This window comes from Excalfactoria chinensis, chromosome 6 (assembly GCF_039878825.1).
Source record: "Excalfactoria chinensis isolate bCotChi1 chromosome 6, bCotChi1.hap2, whole genome shotgun sequence".
NCBI classification, from domain to species: Eukaryota; Metazoa; Chordata; class Aves; order Galliformes; family Phasianidae; genus Excalfactoria; species Excalfactoria chinensis.
The window spans coordinates 12413387-12431437 of record NC_092830.1 but is presented as its reverse complement, the minus strand read 5'-3'; the positions used below and the strand labels follow the sequence as shown (position 1 = coordinate 12431437).

At 47.6% G+C, this 18051-nt stretch overlaps 1 protein-coding gene across 5 annotated transcripts in view; it reads right to left on the bottom strand.

The window, feature by feature from the left end:
- Positions 1-18051, bottom strand: part of ARID5B (AT-rich interaction domain 5B) — a 136281-nt gene that overhangs the window by 90562 nt on the left and 27668 nt on the right. For all 5 annotated transcript variants that reach the window (XM_072340396.1, XM_072340400.1, XM_072340397.1 and 2 more), the window contains 2 exons: positions 17767-18027; positions 8875-9100 (listed from right to left, as the gene is read on the bottom strand). In XM_072340396.1, the coding sequence (XP_072196497.1) occupies positions 8875-9100; positions 17767-18027 (487 nt within the window). The remainder of the gene's footprint in view (positions 1-8874; positions 9101-17766; positions 18028-18051) is intronic.

Genomic DNA, 18051 nt, shown 5'->3' with positions numbered 1-18051 from the left:
CGAATTGTACAGCACACGGGGATCCATTCCACTTGTGGCACACATGCGTAACTCCTCCTGGCACTAATGGGAATGGCAAACATGCTGTGAGAGAAGAATCGCCCCCTAAAACTGCAGGAGTGTGAATGAGGCTGTAAATACATCTCAAGGTTCTGGTAACATTAGAAACCAGACTAGTATCTTTCTCATGGCTTATTATGATATCACCAAATCCCCTCCATGTATTTATAGCCCCGTAATTCAAAATTATTCTAGGCCCATAAATGTTTTTGGCAACTGAATGCAGAACTGACGCTGTTATTTCACATATTATGGTACTGTCCATGAATGTTAAATTTATTTCAGCACAGGCTCCCGGAGTTCATTCATCAGATATTTTACGCCACTGTTCTTTTAATGATTCATTTATCCTTAGTAATATTTGTATTCTGAAGAGTGGCGTCTCCAGCCGACAGCGCAATGCTCCGCTGAATTATCTTCTTCTCTCACAGCATAACAAAGTGGAGCACAGTCAAATTGAAGATGGCCTTTAGTACACTGTCAGAACAATACTGCTTACCGAGCATATCCAGACACATTTCTCAAACCACATGTAATGCTCTGGCTGCCAACATGCTCATAAAGTCATTAACCAGCATCTTAAAATGAGGGCGTGATACATATATTTAAATGTTTAGGAAAATCAAATGTGTGCTCTGCTAGAAGCTTATTTTGAAATTCAGCTTCCACATCTATCAATTATGCAGCAGTGTGCAGATGGAAAAATTCACCTTGATTTTTCACAGGCTGCTAAAATATACCCCTGCTAAAATAATACGCATTATCTATCACTAACAGAAGCTTCTTTATGGCATTAAGTATTTGTCCTTCACAATGTAACAGAGCAAGAAAGACCCAAGCTCAAGGTTTACAGCGCCAAGGATTCGTTTTTACAAGCAAATTACGATTAGCAATAAAATTAAGGAGGAACTTATTTCGCATGGTACAGATTGTACTGAACCAAGTAAATAAAGGTGATGCCACAGTGCCTTCCCAAGTAAAACCTACCCAGTTACACATTTTCTAAACACTGGCTTTCTCTGCCACCCGTGCCCACAAACTGCACTCCTGTTAACACACACACCGGGCTTAACCCCCTCCTGCCTAGGAACCCTCAGCTATCAGTGGCCTCACCCCACACCTACTGCCATGCTAGTAAAGGCAAGCATGAACCAACTTAACCACAAGCACTATGCAGTCACAGCATTGACAGTGAGAGTCTTCAAACTGGATTTAAACAGAACAAGGATGCCAGAGCGGCCCTCTTCCCCTCACAGAAAGGAGCTGAATGAAGCCTGGCTGTACTATCTCCCCCAGCATAGGATGGCCTCCCAGCACAGCACATAGCAGTGCCCATGGGAGGGTCAGAGCATCTCAGCAGGGGAGCATGGGCAGCAAGGGAAGCTGGGTGGGGCGAGGACAACTTCCTTCAATGAATGGGGTGCACAGAGTCAAGGCAAATGTGAGGCTTCACTTCCCTGGCTATGGCACAGTGGAATTACAGCCCAAAAGAAGAGCCAGGAGGGAAAAAGAGGATGTCCTCCGACCCACGTGACCACATCAAAGCACCGTGTAGGTGTTGGGCTTACACATCTCCACGCTCAGACACTTCTGGCTGGCTGTATAAGGACATGGTGCAGGAAAAGGTATCGATGGCCTATGGGGAACCAGCAGTCCGACCAGCAGACATGGCACCAGCAGGAGAGCACTGATCACCTCCCTCCGTGGCACTGGGCATGGCACGTGCAGGGACATGGAACAATGCAAGCCCACAACTGGGGCCCTCTGGGATCCAGAAACAATATGGGCAGGGGCGGAAATCAGAGAGAGGGCTGCACCCTCCAAAATGAAAAGTGGGGGAAAAAAAAGAAAAGAAAAAAGAAGTCAGACTCTGAGATACAGTGAGATGCAAAGCGCGGCAGCGCTGCACAGAGAGGCACACGTTTCCAGTTACTGGAACAAAACCTCATGGTCAGTAAGAATTAAATGCAAGATCCAACAGTGACTAGAAGGGAAAAAATCCTGGAGAGCAGACACATGTGGGTTATTACACAGCCTGGCAAGGTCAATCTCGGTGCTAAAAACAGACAAAAATAAAAAAAGCCGTCAAACATTTTTAAAGGGACACTGTCCCACAATGGCTGCCTTTACACTGCCTGTAAATGGCCTTGTATTTTTTCTCTGCTTATTCTGCAGTTGTGTAGGCCACTGCTGTTCCACGGAGAGGCTGCACCAAGCCCTTATTAATGGGGCAAAATGCTACACCTTCAGCCTCAGCAGAATGCGGGGCAATTCCTCCAGCTTTGCAAGGCACTGAAATTTAACTCTTCCCTCACTGCTGCCCCACTGCAGTAATTTCTTCCACCCCACTTCCAAAGCAAAGTGCAGTTGCAGGTGGCTGTTCTCCACACCACTGACAAAGTGCCCCGTCACTCCAATATGTCACTGAAAACGCTGACACAGTAACAGCCACTATCAGCACAGGCCGACAACCGCCTCAGCCTGCTCCTGCTGCAGGAAGCGTGGGGTGAGGGCTGCCATGCAGGGGCTACAAAGAGAAAAGTTACATGGGATTCTGATTTTTCTCAGCACAACTTCCACATTTCAAAGACCAAAACACCCACCTCCTCCACTCCCAGCCCCCCACAGCCCCTTTCCATAGGACCTCGAAGACAGGTCAAGATCTGAAAAGAAACCCAAATTTAATCTCATTGATAAAGCACACTTGGAGTTCAAAATACGCGGTGCTAGAATTCCTTTCAAGAGCCACAAATGGATGAGGTTCAACACAAGCCAGGGGCAAAAGAAAAGCTTCCAAAGCCAGCACCACATATTAAATGTTTATGATACCCCATACAGTTCCCCTGTAATGAAGCAGGCTGCCCCCAGAGGAGGGGAGGAATGAACTGCGCTTAAATCATCCTAGTGTCTGCGGCCACAGGAGGACCAGATGGCTCAGAAAGGCCCCAGGGACCCCACCAACCCCTCTGAGCACAGCAGGGGGCTGAGGAGACAGGGAGCACATGGGGGGGGGGGGCAAAGGTGCCACTGGGCTGCCCAGAATGAAAGTGAAACATTATCATGAGACTGTTGGGAGTACAGTGGGCTTCCCAACAGCAGCACCTGTCAGCATTCAGAAGGCAGCCAGAAGCCGATCAGTTATCTTCATCCTACCGGTTAACAAGTAAAAAATAAACATTTATCTCACCCTCTTTGTGCAAGGCCAAAGTTGTCTGTCTGCTCAGCACCACAGGTTATTCTTAACGTCAAATAACACTGAAGGTAAATGGCAATTAAAGGGAGGCATATGAGCAGAGGAAGGCCCCCACTCAGTAATCCCCTGCCATGCACTCCTAGCACTGCCCATAGGCTGCGGGTGCTCTTGGTTTGCAGCAGCACTGCTGGCATGTGCCAGGCATGGTCCCTTCCCCAGGAGCCATCTTCCTCCACCCAAGCCGCATGGGGCACGACATCAAGCCAAGTAATTGCCTCATCTGCAGCAAAAGAGCTCTATCAGCTGGGCTGGTGAAAACGAATGAGAGCGGTCACTGTGACCCACGAGACAAAAGCCAACATTAAGCATGTAAGGGCAGAGAGGGGAAAATGGGATAATAGGACACTTACAGGAACTTGATTAAGATCAAATGTGTCATGGGTTAACCATGGGATTCAGCCAGGACAAGGGGGGCAAGATGGTAAAAAGAAGAGGCATAGAGAGTGGACAAACAAAGAAGGAGAGGCAGGAAGAGAGTTAGAGGCATGACTTAGGCATCGAATATCCAAAATAGCGGTACTTTGGATGGTCAATCACCAGCTGGTCAGAAATTATTGCATCCAGTTAAGTTAGGCAAGCCTGAATTCAGCAGTACCCGACACTGAACAAGGAAATCTCCAAGAGTGCCTGAATGCAGCTCAGCTGCAGATAATCAGCGCCAATAATACTATAGATTACCTATATTATACCCTGACAGTCTTCATCCGGAGAAGACACACCAACTACAACGGTAAGTGAAATCAGATGGTTCACTGTTCCCTTTGGTTCTCCCTCACTGGACCCAAACAAACACACGAAGACCGCATGAAACCACTTTAGTAATCACCAGAACCTGCTCATCCCAATCACTGATGCTGCCAGTACAGGAATAGGATAGCCCACAGCGTGCTAATTTCAACCACCCACTCCAGCATCATGAAGCATCACAGAAGATGGATAGAGAGAGGTGACAGCAGCATGAGGACCAACCCCAGAGCTCTGTCAGGACAGACTCACGCCCCACAGGAATATCCAGTGCTGGCTCACTGTGACACAGCTGGGGCCGTGCAGCTCCCACCTCCCCATCCCACACGGCCACCTCAGCCCAGCCCAACCAAAGCCGGCGGGGCCCGCCAGCACTAAATCCAGCCATTTGCCCTCCGTCTCTACTCTCAATTTCAGCTCTGACTCCTCTGTCTTTTATTTCTTTTTCTAAAGACACATTTAGAGACGAAACCATTCATAACTGCCTATCCACAGACAGTTTGTGGCAGCATAATTGACAATGAGTCTGCAGCAAAAATGAAAATGCTGTTTTAATAACCTTGGCCTAAAATACATTCTGTTGTATGCCTCAAAGGGTTTCAATGAAAAGTCAACCTGTATAGACATATTTCCTTGGCTTAAACAACAATCCAAAGCGTATAAATGTAGTCCAACTATAATGACATATTTATAGGCCAATAAAGCTTACACTGCAGCTTTCATACTTCACTTAAAGGAAGTCTGTAAGAAGCAGTGTTATAGAAAATCATTTGAATTTTTGTCAAACTATAGCCCAAGGAATACAAATATGCAACTTTGCCATATTTAACTGATAGTGTTTGCATTGCTTAGTTGCTAAAAATTTTGTAAAATGAAATAATCCCTCACTTGGTTACTTCCCACTGCTTTACCAAATATGGGGATACAAGTCCATTTATTACAAAGAAAAATCCCCTCAATAATTCTCAAGACAAAAATAAATAACTAGCGACCTCAGTAGTGAATGATTTAATCAGACCAATTCTTCTGGAAAAACAGGTTCTCATGTTCATTATGAATAATACATTCCTGAGCAACTCTATTTTTATATGCTGCATTGTTATTCTTTATTTTTCCCAACATTTGAAAGAAATATTCAGAAAGCTATGAATAGACTTAAGACATAAACTGCTAGCATTCAATATTGACATATTGGTAGAAAGGGACAGAATGTGTAGCATAAATAGCTCAAAATGCAGAAATAATTCTTCAAAATAATTTCTCAGGTTGAAATGTTGAAGCTCACAAAAAAAAGCCATTACAGATCTGCTGTATTTAACACAGTCCCAAGGAAAAGTTCTGCATAATTCACTAGCGATGAAAACAACGGCATCTTACAGAGAAAAACATTTATGGAAAAAAATAATAACAAAGAAAGGAGAAGGAGAGAAATAAGGAAGGAAAAGAGAAAAAAGAAGAGAAGAGTAAAAGAGAGGAGAGGCAAAAAAAGGGCAAGGAAAGAGGGAAAGTAAAAAGACAAGAGAAGGAATTGAGACAGAGCTACATGATTTGAATTAGGGTCAACTCAGAGTTATAGGAGCACAGCTCCTCTGGGTTGTGGATTAACCAGTTGTCACCTTATTTTTGTCTAAGCCAGTGCCACACAGCACACCATACAATGTAGAAACTGCTCATTTACCAAGATCCCACTTTGCCTGGCTATTGTGTAAAGCTGCCCTGCTTCCCAGTAATGTGTTTAATTAAGTACCTTCTCACAGTGCCACTCCCTTGGTTCTGTATCAGTCATGTTTTCATTTCATACAGGTTATTTCACCCTTCACCACTTCCCAGTACTACATGAAACTCATCTTGTTTCTTGTGTAAAGTTTTTCTAAAGACTTTAATGGGGATATAATTTCCTATTACCCTCTACAGCTTGGTCCAAAAACATCTAGTAAGAAAACTTTCAGAATCAACTCACTTTAATAGGATTTTTCTGTAATGGAAACATGCTATTTCATAGGAAAAAAAAGGGGTGCAGAAGATCACTTTGTTGATCTACACCATTTCAACACCTGGTTCAGCAGCTTCCTTGTCTACAGCCAGAGTTAAACATGGTTCTCACCAGCAGATCTGTGTACAGCCTGCCTGACTAGCACAAAAACTGATCTGTTGCCTTCAGACCTTCCATATGACACCACCCCATTGCAGCACTGTGAAGAATCTCTCTGCAAAACTTCTGCATGGGCACGGCACAGACTGCCTGACAAGGAGGGGAACAGAACAGCAGTAGTGGGAAACCACTGACACGCAGGGGGAGACCACTCCACTTGGGCTGACTGACTGCTAAGGTGACTGTGCTGATGCTCACACCTGAGGGACCTTCACACAACAGCACACCACACTCACTCACAGTTCACATCACTGCATTCAGACAACAGCTACCCCACTGCATTGTGCAGGAGACCTCCTGCATAACTTACTGCTAGTACAGCTTCGATCACTGTGGCTGAGCATTGCTCCACTGGCAAGATGCTCAGTATTGGAAAAGGTCTGTGTGCACATGCCCTAACAGGCAGTAAACCTGCCATTTTGAGAGCAGAGAACATGCAACACAGGTAGATGAAATCCTCACACCCTGAACGCTGAGCATTATGTTATGGCCTTTACCCAGAGCTGGAGAGATGGGAATCCTCAGAGAGCAGAATCAATCCTACTCATCACTCAGAATGAGAAGTAAATGCTCTTCACTGGTGGGGCAACACCAGAGCCCACGGGCAGCTTTCAGGATGCAGGGCTGCTTCACAGCAAAGATCACTGTTCTGAGTTTTTCTCAGATCTGGGAAGTAAAACATCCTTGAACTCTTCTGTTTTTCCAGTAGTTAAAAATATCCTTATTATTAAATTTAAGAAGTTTCTTGGATTGCGTTTCACAGGCTAGATCAGTTATTTGTCAAGATGCCTAACACTACAATTCTTAGTGAACCCTTGGCTTCACCACTCCCGTCTTGTGGCGAAGAAAACAGTGATGACAGTCCAACATTAGCCAAAATACCCTTTTCTACTTAAAAATAAAAATTAAAAAAAAGAAAAAAAAAAAAAAAAAAAAAAGAAAAAAAAAAGGCCCAACAATATAACCAGAGCCACTGACCAAGAATAAGCAACATCAGAAGGCGGGTTATCAAAATCATAGCATATACTTTAGATTCCATAAGCATTTAAAGTATAACCCCTACTTTCAAAGGCTTAACATGTAACTATAAGCTTTAGGCTTAAAGATAATTTTCTTTGGCTCCTAGGGTAGATAACAGCAATTTCGTAACTCACCACAAGGGTCTTCTTGTTTGTTAAAGACAAAACCAAGAAAATATTAACCCACAACAGTTCTGTCTGAGAAACACTGAGATTCTTTTGACACAACAAACAAACACAAATAAGTATAGTATGTAATGAAGATTCCAGGGCAAAAAAACCACTGCATGTAATTATGAACTAGAAGAAACCACACAAAAAAGCCAAGGAAAAGAGAAAGAACTGCATAGGTCTTCTGTTTGTTGTTTGCTTTTTTTCCCAGTAATGAAAAATAAGATCAACTTCCAGTTGTACTTTAGTCTTCCAACCAACACATCTAGTGGTGCAATGTGAGATCGGCAAAATCCCTTCACCAGTTGGTAAGATCAGAAAAACAAGGTGCAGAAGATAAATCCCCCAAGGCACATTTTCAGCACAGTGCAACTTGGCTTTGGTGCCAACACAGTTGTGCTATTAAGATACTGAATCTGGCCCTGTGTCTCCTATTCATGTAGTTTCATAAGCATTTCATCACGTGCAACAGCCCTAACTCCTTATTTCTTACCTTCCAACTCATTACATCCTAAATTTGTCTTTAAACTTGGAACATTTGTTAAAAGTTTGGGACAGCAGAGAAATGTCCCTGGGATTAAAGCTATTACGCATCCAAATTCCTAACACCACAAAAAGGCATGTTTACCAACAGGAAACCTAACTCCATTGGACCTTGGGCTCCTACCACGATTTCAAAGGTCTGAGCATCACAGAGATACAAAAGCAGTCCCATGGCTGCAATCCTTTTTGCAACCATCTGAAGTATCAGAGATACCACCCCTCTCCCTAGCAACAGCCAGGAAAAGAAGACGTCTGCCAAGTGCAAACTACATCCAGAGAACAGAAGGGCACTCACAGGAGGCCTAAGCCGTACAGTAATATTGAAGATAACAACAAAACACACCAGGCTCACAAGAAAACACACCAGGTTACAGCATAGTCTCCAAGGAAATAGTGGACATTTCCCTACCAAACCAGACTCAAAGCTGATCCTACAGAGACAGGTTAAGCACTAGAAACAGGTGAGAACCCTGAGCTTCCAAAAAGGTGAGACAGAGGAACTGAAAGGCCTTTGGTCTCTCCCTCCATGTGGAGGTGACCTAGCGAAGATGTGGCACCTTCCTTTACCCACTATGCACAATTTTCAGCTGATCCCAAGGCCCGAACAGCCCCAGGGAAAACCCTTGACGATCTATTGTGCTTCCATCCTCAGGATTTGAGCCTTAGGGTTAAGCTATATTTCTAGAGAGTAGACAGGTAGCACAGAGTTACGCCATGTTCATCTCCAGGAAGCCACGATGCCAAGTGAGCAAGCCTTCAGTGCGCTCACAGCCACTCCTACCCATCCAGCCGGGACACCTTACCACTGCACCTCTGCCCAAAGTGCAGACATACCTTGGGAACTGGCAACAGTTAGGCAGGACTGGGCTCATCTGCCATTGAAACAAGCCAAACACAGGCCCTCCCCAAGGCAGAAAGCAAGGGACACTTACCAAGGTCAGCCTTCTCCTTCAGAATGTCTTTGAAGTTCAAGCCGCTATTGAGCGTGGATTGTCTGTATCTCATCAAGGCCTCCTTCTGTCCATTCTTTCCCACATCCATCAGCTGAACCGGCTCAGCCCGGAAACCACACTTCCACTTGGAGAAATCGGACTGGGCCCATTTTGCCAAGTCTTCAAGCTTCACAGTGACTTTCTCTGAAACAGCAATAACTTCATCCTGCAAGAAGCAGTCAAATAAGAATCCATGTCATGCAAGGCTCCACAGTGGCTGATAAACTCTTAACGCCAACCGCCCCCAACAGACTGCTGGAAAAGCCTGTCCTGTTGTTGGCAGATTGATTTTCCTGTGATGCAGAATATCTCATACTTCATTATTCCTCCTTTCACCTAGTAGGAAATATTAGTTGTTTATGTGAAGCAAATACAACCTAAGGAGAATTTCTAAGACCAGGGCAGTGATCCTAAAAGGCATTTGCAATACAGGTTGCCAAAGCACATTCTTTACAACCGAAAGCCTTGAGGGAAAGTTTGTTTTTTAGGTGCAATTAGCTGCAAATGTAAAAATTCATGGCTGGATGACTAATGGTTATAGCTAGTCCTGAAATAAATGGACTAAGTAAATCTCAGATTCTTGGAACTCTGACTCACCAGAAAATTCCTGTGTTTATGGTACATTTTCCCTTGGCTTATACACAAATATTGAATTTAACTTTTGTCCTAAAAATTAAATAAAACTGTGATGTAATCCCAAAAGAAATACTACATAAATGTTATGTGCTTCCCACCAAAAGAAACTTGCACGTTCTCATGTTTCTGAAAACCCTTTTCAAGATCAGAAGAGAACTGTAATTTTTTTCCCTTCTTAAACATACATTCTAAGAAAAGCACTTAAACCTAGTTTAGCCTCCAGAACATATACTTGAATTAAACAGCTCTAATTGCTGAATTTTATCCTTCCAGGAAACAATCAACTCCTCTCAGTCGCGATGAATAAGCGGAATGTTTTATAGCTGACTGTAGTAAGCACGGGCTCCAGAAAGCCTCAAAAAATAAACAAACATCCATACATAAATATCCAGGAAGATACACTCCAGATTTTTGTAGTTAAAATAGCAGAAATAATTTATGTTGTAATGAGAGCTGGCTGCCTACCACACCTTGCACTCTGTACGTTTCTACCTCTAAGTGAGGTTACAGGTTCTCGAAATAAATAAACCAGAATCCAATTTTCCCCCAAAATAAACAGAAGTATTTGCAAATGGGAGAGAAATTCTTTCAGTTATTAAACAAAGAGAAAAGCACAATTGATTCTCTTTGTGTGTATGTTTTTTTTTTTTCCCCACTGAACAAATTCCTCAGGAAATAAAATACTGTTCAATAGGAAAAAAAAAAAAAAAAAGGAAGAACAAAAAAAGCTGCATTGTGATAAGTTAGACACAACACAAAACATGAAGGATCTCTTCAAAAAGCAGACCTGATATTCCACTCTCCCTCATATAACACCAAATTGCCTCATAAGCAGGTGCCTTCATTACATTTAGTGCAATAACATGAATTTGGTCAGAAACGAAAGGCACGCTACGCAAGCTTGTAATAAAATCTTTCCCTTTTATCATTGCACAGCATAAGAGCTTCCCCTGAACAACAAACAATAGCGGTGATGCTTTAAATCTCTGTTTATGACAGACGTCAATACTTTGTAAACAAGCGTTGTGTACTACAAAGTACAATTTCAATGGATGGTTTCACCCAATTTCATTAAACCATTCCCTTGAAATTAAGGAGAAAAAAAAAAAAAAAAAAAAAGCTGTAGTTGCTACATACATACATACATAGCTATTACATGCTGACTAGTAAATGTCAGGATGAAAAACATACATATGTACCTATCTCAGCCTGCCTGCAGACAGTCTCAGCAGCCCATGGATAAGCCCTCCTTCAGGACGCTGCATACGGCCACCGCACAACGTCTAATGCTCAACACCAGAGGCATCTACATAGCAGCACTTTTAATAAAAACCCAACTTGGAGATCAGACATGTTTCTGGTTAAAATATTATTTTCCAAATAGCTCTCATGATCGAATGATTATGATTTCAATTACTAGTTTCTTCATATCCTTTCCAAGAACTGGTATGACTAATTCTGGCTGGCATACAAAGTAAGCTGAGCAGACAATTTATTAACCAAAAGAAAAGTACAATCAGTATTACATCATCAATGAATAAACTTGTTTTTGAGAATACAACCTTCACACACACGCACATGATGTGAACACGGGGGGCAAATAAAAAGGAGAAAAAAAGAAGTCCTGCTGTACCGGTTCTGAGGGGTGCTGGGGTGGTTGCCCTTCACAAAATGGCGCTGGGTTTCTGCGTGCAGCATGAAGGGCTCACAGCAAGGCAGGAGGACATGCTGCCCCATCACCTCTCCACAGCCACGTCCACAAGGGTGGCAGGGCCCTGTCCCTCTGTGGCAGCTCCATCCCTAGAGCCCCAAATGGGCAGGGACAACCGGGAGGGGCAGCTGGCCTCCAGGCCTCAGGCCTTGCGGCCAGGCCTCAGGCCTTGCGGCCAGGCCTCAGGCCTTGCGGCCAGGCCTCAGGCCTTGCGGCCAGGCCTCAGGCCTTGCGGCCAGGCCTCAGGCCTTGCGGCCAGGCCTCAGGCCTTGCGGCCAGGCCTCAGGCCTTGCGGCCAGGCCTCAGGCCTTGCGGCCAGGCCTCAGGCCTTGCGGCCAGGCCTCAGGTGGCTGTAATGGCAGCCTCCCCTCCACACTGCTGGCCAGCAGGGCCTGCCCTACCCTCACTGTGAGGCTACGGATCACTCACATCAGAACCCCTAACACTGAGCTGATGCTGAAGCCACTGGCGTGGTCCTCCTGCTCATGTGAGGCCCAGGCAGCTCCAGGGCAGGCCATTTTCCCCAGGCGCTTTGCTAACACAAGAGATTACCCACCCCAACAGAACCCTAACAGAGTTTCACTCACTGCTGCATCCCCTTGTCATGTCTACACATCCTGCTACCCTTTCAAATCCCTTAAGCAGCCCTCCTGAGCGCTGGGTTCAGACCTGAACTGGGAATGGCACACAGCTCACTGGCTGTGTCCCTCCCTCACCATCCGACACGAACCGCCATGCACCCACCTCAGCAGCCTGTCTAGAGAAACCCTTCCAATGAGATGACAAAGGCATACAGATGTTGAATAAATAAAAACCAGGTACGTGGTGACACATGACTAACAAACCTTTAGAAGATTAAAGAAACCTGCTGTATAGCCTTCATGTCATTCATAATTATATCTCTGTGTAAACATGAAAAACCACCCACGTCGCACACACTGCACATATATATATATATGTATATATAACTAAACACAAATCAACTCGTGTATTAGCTGTGCTCTGAAGTGATATGTTTATGAAGTCCCCATTGCCTGGAAAGTCTTTAATTGCACTTTTTTCCCCGCTACACCAAGATGAGGTTTACTAGAGGAAACTGCAAGTGGTGATTCCAGCTCTGCTCAGGAGAGGGACTTATCTTGGCTGCCCCTTACAGACACTGGGGCCAATGGGAACACTGCTCCCAGCCACATAGTTATTTAATCGTGAAATAAATGCAGACTACAGAAATAGGCACTTTTCTCTCTGTTCCCATAAAATCAGGCACCTAGTCAGCCTGCCATTGCTGCATATCTTACAGGGCTCCTGAGCAAAGCACAATACTTCCACTTCTCAAGTGGAAAATGGGGTGATGGCTAAGAAAAGGTGCTAATGCAAACCCTCCTCATCCTTCCCTTGTTTCTGAACGACGCAATCAGGTTGGCATTTTCAGAGAAGAAACACAGGGAGAAGGGGACAGTGTCTTCTTGAGAGCCGTTATGCTTAAATATTATGTCACTGTTGTCTAAGCAACCATCACGGCCTCCTGCAAGCACAGACCGCTGTATTGCCTGACTCAGCAGATGGCTGGAATACTTACATTCAATGAAAGAGGTCAGGTAGTTAGAAGAGCTTAAAGCGGATAATTATTTTTTAGAAGAAATATTAACTCTTACAAGGCAGGGAGTCACAGGGCACCGCAGGGGGGGGTTGCACATCTCGACCCCACACCCACATACGCTACATCACAACTTCTCACTCACTGCCAATAACGAGGCAAGATTTGTATTTTAGAGACGCCAAAGCAGCCTTAAAAGAATTACGGCAACTGAGATATCTCAAAATTTTGACGTGCTGAGACTGTTTTCACTCCAGCGCTTCCAGAGGTCATTTAAGGAATTCTGGAGGGCAAGAGCGATCCGAACACCTGCTTGGCTGTCTCCTAACATCAAATACATGGCCTGGAGAGAACGGAGAGACACACTGTAAAAACTCTTGCCAATAATTACAGGAGACACCGCATGTCATTTATCTGATCAGTATGATTTGCTTTAGAAAACATCTTCAGCCTTCTCACAGAAACCTTTAGCACAGCAGATAGCTGGGGATGCATATTTTACAACCCAGTACATTGCTGATGAAAACACATTCGTCCATAGGAGCAAAAACATACAGTGTGACTTACAGGCTGCATTCACTGCAGAGAGCAGAACTACGTATTCCATTGGGACATAAAGGTGCCTTATTGTTTCAGGGTGGATATTTTGTTGTTGTTGTTTTTTAGTTTTTTTTAAGTTTTCCATAATTTAGGTGCAAACATCCTTTACATAACTCACACAACACCGCTGCTTGCCCCAGGGGCCTGGCACTGCGCTTTCTCCCAGGTACAAACCGTTGCTCCTATTTCACAGATGGGATCACTGAGTCACAGAAAGGTGTATGGGAAGATCCCATGTGTGGCTCAGGCAGGTTAAACTTTTCTTCCCCTTTCCCTGCTCCAGGTATCCCTGGCAGTAACGTATCCCCATGCCTAGGCTAGATGGAGGTGTCCTGCGAGATGCAGGGCTGACAGCTGAGGAGGTGCTGCTGTGCAGGGACCATGGGGACCAGCATCACTCTGCACCCACAGACACCGGGGAGAGCCAGAAAAGGGAGATGTGTGACCCAGGAATCCATCTGGCACACAGGAGTATTTGGAAGGGCCAAAGCAGAACCTCTTGCTTGATAATCTTTTGCTAATTACTTTTAAAGGGCTGTAATGATCTCGTTAAACACAGGTGACAGGTATTTCTCCAGCCTCCTGCGCTGTTTCCCCAGACCGTGTGCAGCCCTACAAGGCTGCCTGAAGATCCCACTGATGATGACTGCCGGGTCCTACCTGCTGGTGCCAGAAACAGAAGAGACCAATGCAGAGGACCCAGGTGAAGCCCCACAAGCTGCAACCCCTCTGGGTTTGCGTAGCTCAGTATTTCCCAAGTGAGACCCACAGAGTGTCCTGGGGCAGGGCAGACTGCACGGCAGTGGGATGTGCTGTGGGGTTCCGCTCCACCTGGTCCAGGATCCAGGTGGTGATGGAGTCCTCAGGGGGATGGCTGTGAGCAGCCAGACCTGGCATTTCCATTGCCTGCCTCCTCCTCTATTTCTTTTTCTTCCCTCCCGCTGCTCCTGAGCAGAGGTTCAAATTGAATTTATATCTGTCACTGCAGATAGAAGTCCTGACCAAAGAGAGAATAGGCTTCAGTCAAAATGTTTTCCCATCAGATAGCTTGCGGACCTCGAAGAGTTGTCTCAGTTCAGGCGAGTTGACAAGCAATTCATTCCTAATTTTGCCTACTACAGTTACAGTACCAAGAGCTTTCCTCGTAGATTACATAATTATATTTTTCTTAACAGGGAGTACATTGCATTAGCAGGTTTAAATTATGCAAGCTTATTCTTTTGTCTTTTGTTATATTGTGTTCTATTGTGCTGCTAAAACAATATGTGCTTTAATTAGCAAATATCTGTAAATAATTTACTTGCTTTTCATGCAGCAGAACAATGGAGCCAATTTTCACATACATCCACTGAGCATGTCTAGTGGGTTTCTTGCCAGAATCTTCCATTGTTCCATATCTGTATCAATCTGCCCATCATTAGCAGCTAACGCTCAACAACTCTGAAAGAAATCAAAGTTCCAGCCCCCGGGAGCACTCCCCGGCCCCCGAAACTCAGGCTGCACTTTGCAAAGGAAGATTAGAATCCCTAGTAAATGAAAACAAACTATTTTATTATCTGCATAACCCTGGCACCTTCACGTAGAAACATGGACGCCTGCCAAGCGCTAAGGTCACTGGATTAATGCCATCAGATGCCGATGTTCATCTGACCTCCCGACTGCTTTTTAGCTACGCATCCGCACGCGGCCGGCCTCGGCAGGGTTAAATCTGGGCGTGAACCTACACACACACACACACACAAAGCAAAAAGCTCTTAAATCAAGAGTGGATGACTGTTCTGAGACTTAAGGCATTGTTATTTTGAATGCGAATGAAAGGGCCAGAACAAGCACTGCAAGAATATTTCAATTATGTATTTCCCAGAACTGCATCTCTGAGCAACTGATGCAAATATTGCTCCCATAACAGCACAACTTCTTCCTGCACAGAGGCGTAGGGCGCGTGAATCAGAGGGTACTTCTATACTGTACGCATATTGCTGCAATGTTATTAAAAATGCAGGATGTATGTACGTGTGGCTCTCCTGAGCAATACAGTAATTATGATTAAGGGACAAGCGGCACAAAAAGAGCCGATTTATCTTACTTGTGCTTAGGAATACTATTGTGTAACTAAGCAACTAAAGACAAAATATAGTCTAATTAATTCACTCCTATGCTTATTTAAAAGACACAATTAGAACATTTTTATTTTCCAGCCTGCGCGCTATCTCAGCACGCTCAAGGCTGTACCATGTGAGGCCCATTACTCTCTGAAGACGAGTTTAACGTTCAGTGCCACCGATCGGACCGGGAACAGCCACTTCAGGGAGCGGAGTTTCCACAGCCCAAACTGGGAAGGCTGGGAGGGCTCTGCCTGGATCGGCCCATCGCGCCCAGCTGTGGCTAATGGGAAGCAACATGTGCTCCTCCCTGACACTGCTGCCCTCTTTCCCTGCCACCACACACTGCTGGTGGTGACAGGTAAAGATACGCACAGTGGATGTGCAGTCACCAAACCTGCAGTATTCTATGACAAATACCACTTCTCCAGCGCATGATTTTTCAAAGCTGAATTAATCCAAGCAAGTGTACGGCAGGGGTTGACGCTACAAGCATGATTTTCAGGGCACCCTTTAATGGCCGAGAGCTGCTTGAGACGTGTCATCACTGCCGTGCTGACGGGGCACGTGCTGCGATTGGGCAGCTCCCACCCCGCACATGCAGTCCCGCCGAGCCCCTCACTGCAGGGAGGGGGCCGAGGATGAACCTGCAGCACCTCTGCTCCCTGGGAAAATCTCTGCTGCAGTTCTAGATGGCATGCATGCACCGAATGACTTCTGCTTTTTTTTTTTCCCCAATTAGTCTGAAAATGCAAAATACTGCGAGGGAAATAATTACAGGAAACCAGCTCTCTCTCTCCTCTCCTCCGCATGAGCAATGCTTGCTCATGTAAATTACTTGCATGAGTAAGGATTATTCGCAAGGCGAAAAGCATTGCATCAGAGCCCGGTTTGGGAGCGCAGCTGAGACCAACACGAGCTCGTAGTAAACTCGGGCCCTGATGAATGGGCGCCGGGCGGGCTCCCGCGGGCGGCCCGGCGGGGCGGGGGCAGCGGCAGTGACGGTGCGGGGCGACGCAGAGCGTCACATGGCACCAAATGCACCGGGGCAGCGCGGGATGGGGCTTTTTAGGAACTGCGCCTCGCAGCCAACGCCGCCCTGGGCTCGATGAGAGCCGGCTTCGATATGTCTTTCCAGCCCTGCCTAACCAATGCCAACAGCTTTACAACACCACAACGCAAAACGTGACAGGCGCTTCGTCCTGGAAGCGCTACCGCCGGGGTTCGTCCCTCTGCGGCCTCACTCAGCCCGCGGGGCAGGGGGCTGCGGGCCGGGGTGCCGCCCCATCCCCACACTATGGGGGCCACGGGCGGGACCCCGAACATCCTCGGGCAGCTCCCGAGCCTTAAAGCAGCGGCGAAGTTCCCAAGGCAGCAGCCGAGCTCTCCGCGGGTCGCTCCGCGGCGGCACCGCGGCCACGCAGCTCGTGCAGCCCGGCCCCGAGGCCGTGCCCGGTACCGGCGGCGCCGGGGGCTGTGCTTAAATCTGGGCGACGCAAACAACCCCTACGTCCACGCATCGCCGATGGGCTGCGGCGAGCGGTGCCATCGCACGTTCCCGAGCGACAGCGGCACCGCGACCCCCCGCGACCCCAAAGCAGCCCATATTCCCCCCCCTCCCTCCCTCCCTCCGCAGCCCGCACCCTCCGCCCGCCCGCCCCGCTCGGGGCTGTCACACGGCGGACAACGGGGACGTGGGGAACGCGGCGGCTCGCGGGGCGCTCGGTTGCCCCCTCCAGGCCCGGCCCCGCCGCAGCGCTCCGCTCTCGGACGGGGTCGCGGGGCCGGGACGGCGCCGCGCAAAGTTTCTGCCCCGCTCCGCGACCGGCGCGGCCCCGGGATGGCGGGGCGAGGATCCGCCCGGCGCCGCGCTCCGAGCGGGGAGCGCTCCGTGTGGGGCTGAGCGGAGCGGTGACACCCGCCCGAGCCCGGCGGCACGCGCCGCGCGGCACCGGCGGCGTTGGCACGTAGCGACGCGCACAGCCGGGCGCTCCCGCACCGCCCCGCGGGGACCCGTCCTGGGGGCTCACAGCGCGGGTGCGTGAGAGTCTCGCGTCCCCCCCCCCCCACCTCCCGCACACGCGCAGCCCCGGGCACCGCGCCCCTCACCGCCCCCCCCCCGTCCCGTCCCGTCCCGTCCCGACCCGCCGCCCCGCACGCAGGTGGGCCGGGGCCGCGGTTCCCACCTCGCCGTGGTCGCTGGTCCGGCCCTGCGGGGTGTCCTCGGGGAGAAAGTAAAGTTTGGCGCTGCAGAGAAGTTGCCGGCTGGTGCGCTCCTCCCAGAGCAGCTGCAGCTCCGCGATGCAGGCGGGCTCCTCCGCGCGGCACCGCACGAAGAAGAAGTCGCCGAGGGAGAGGACCCGCGCCCGGCCGCCGCCGCGGCGCTGGAAGCGGAACGCCCGGTAGAAGACGTAGGGGCCGTGCGAGCCGCACGGGGCGCCGACCCACTGCGGGGAACAACAACACGGCGG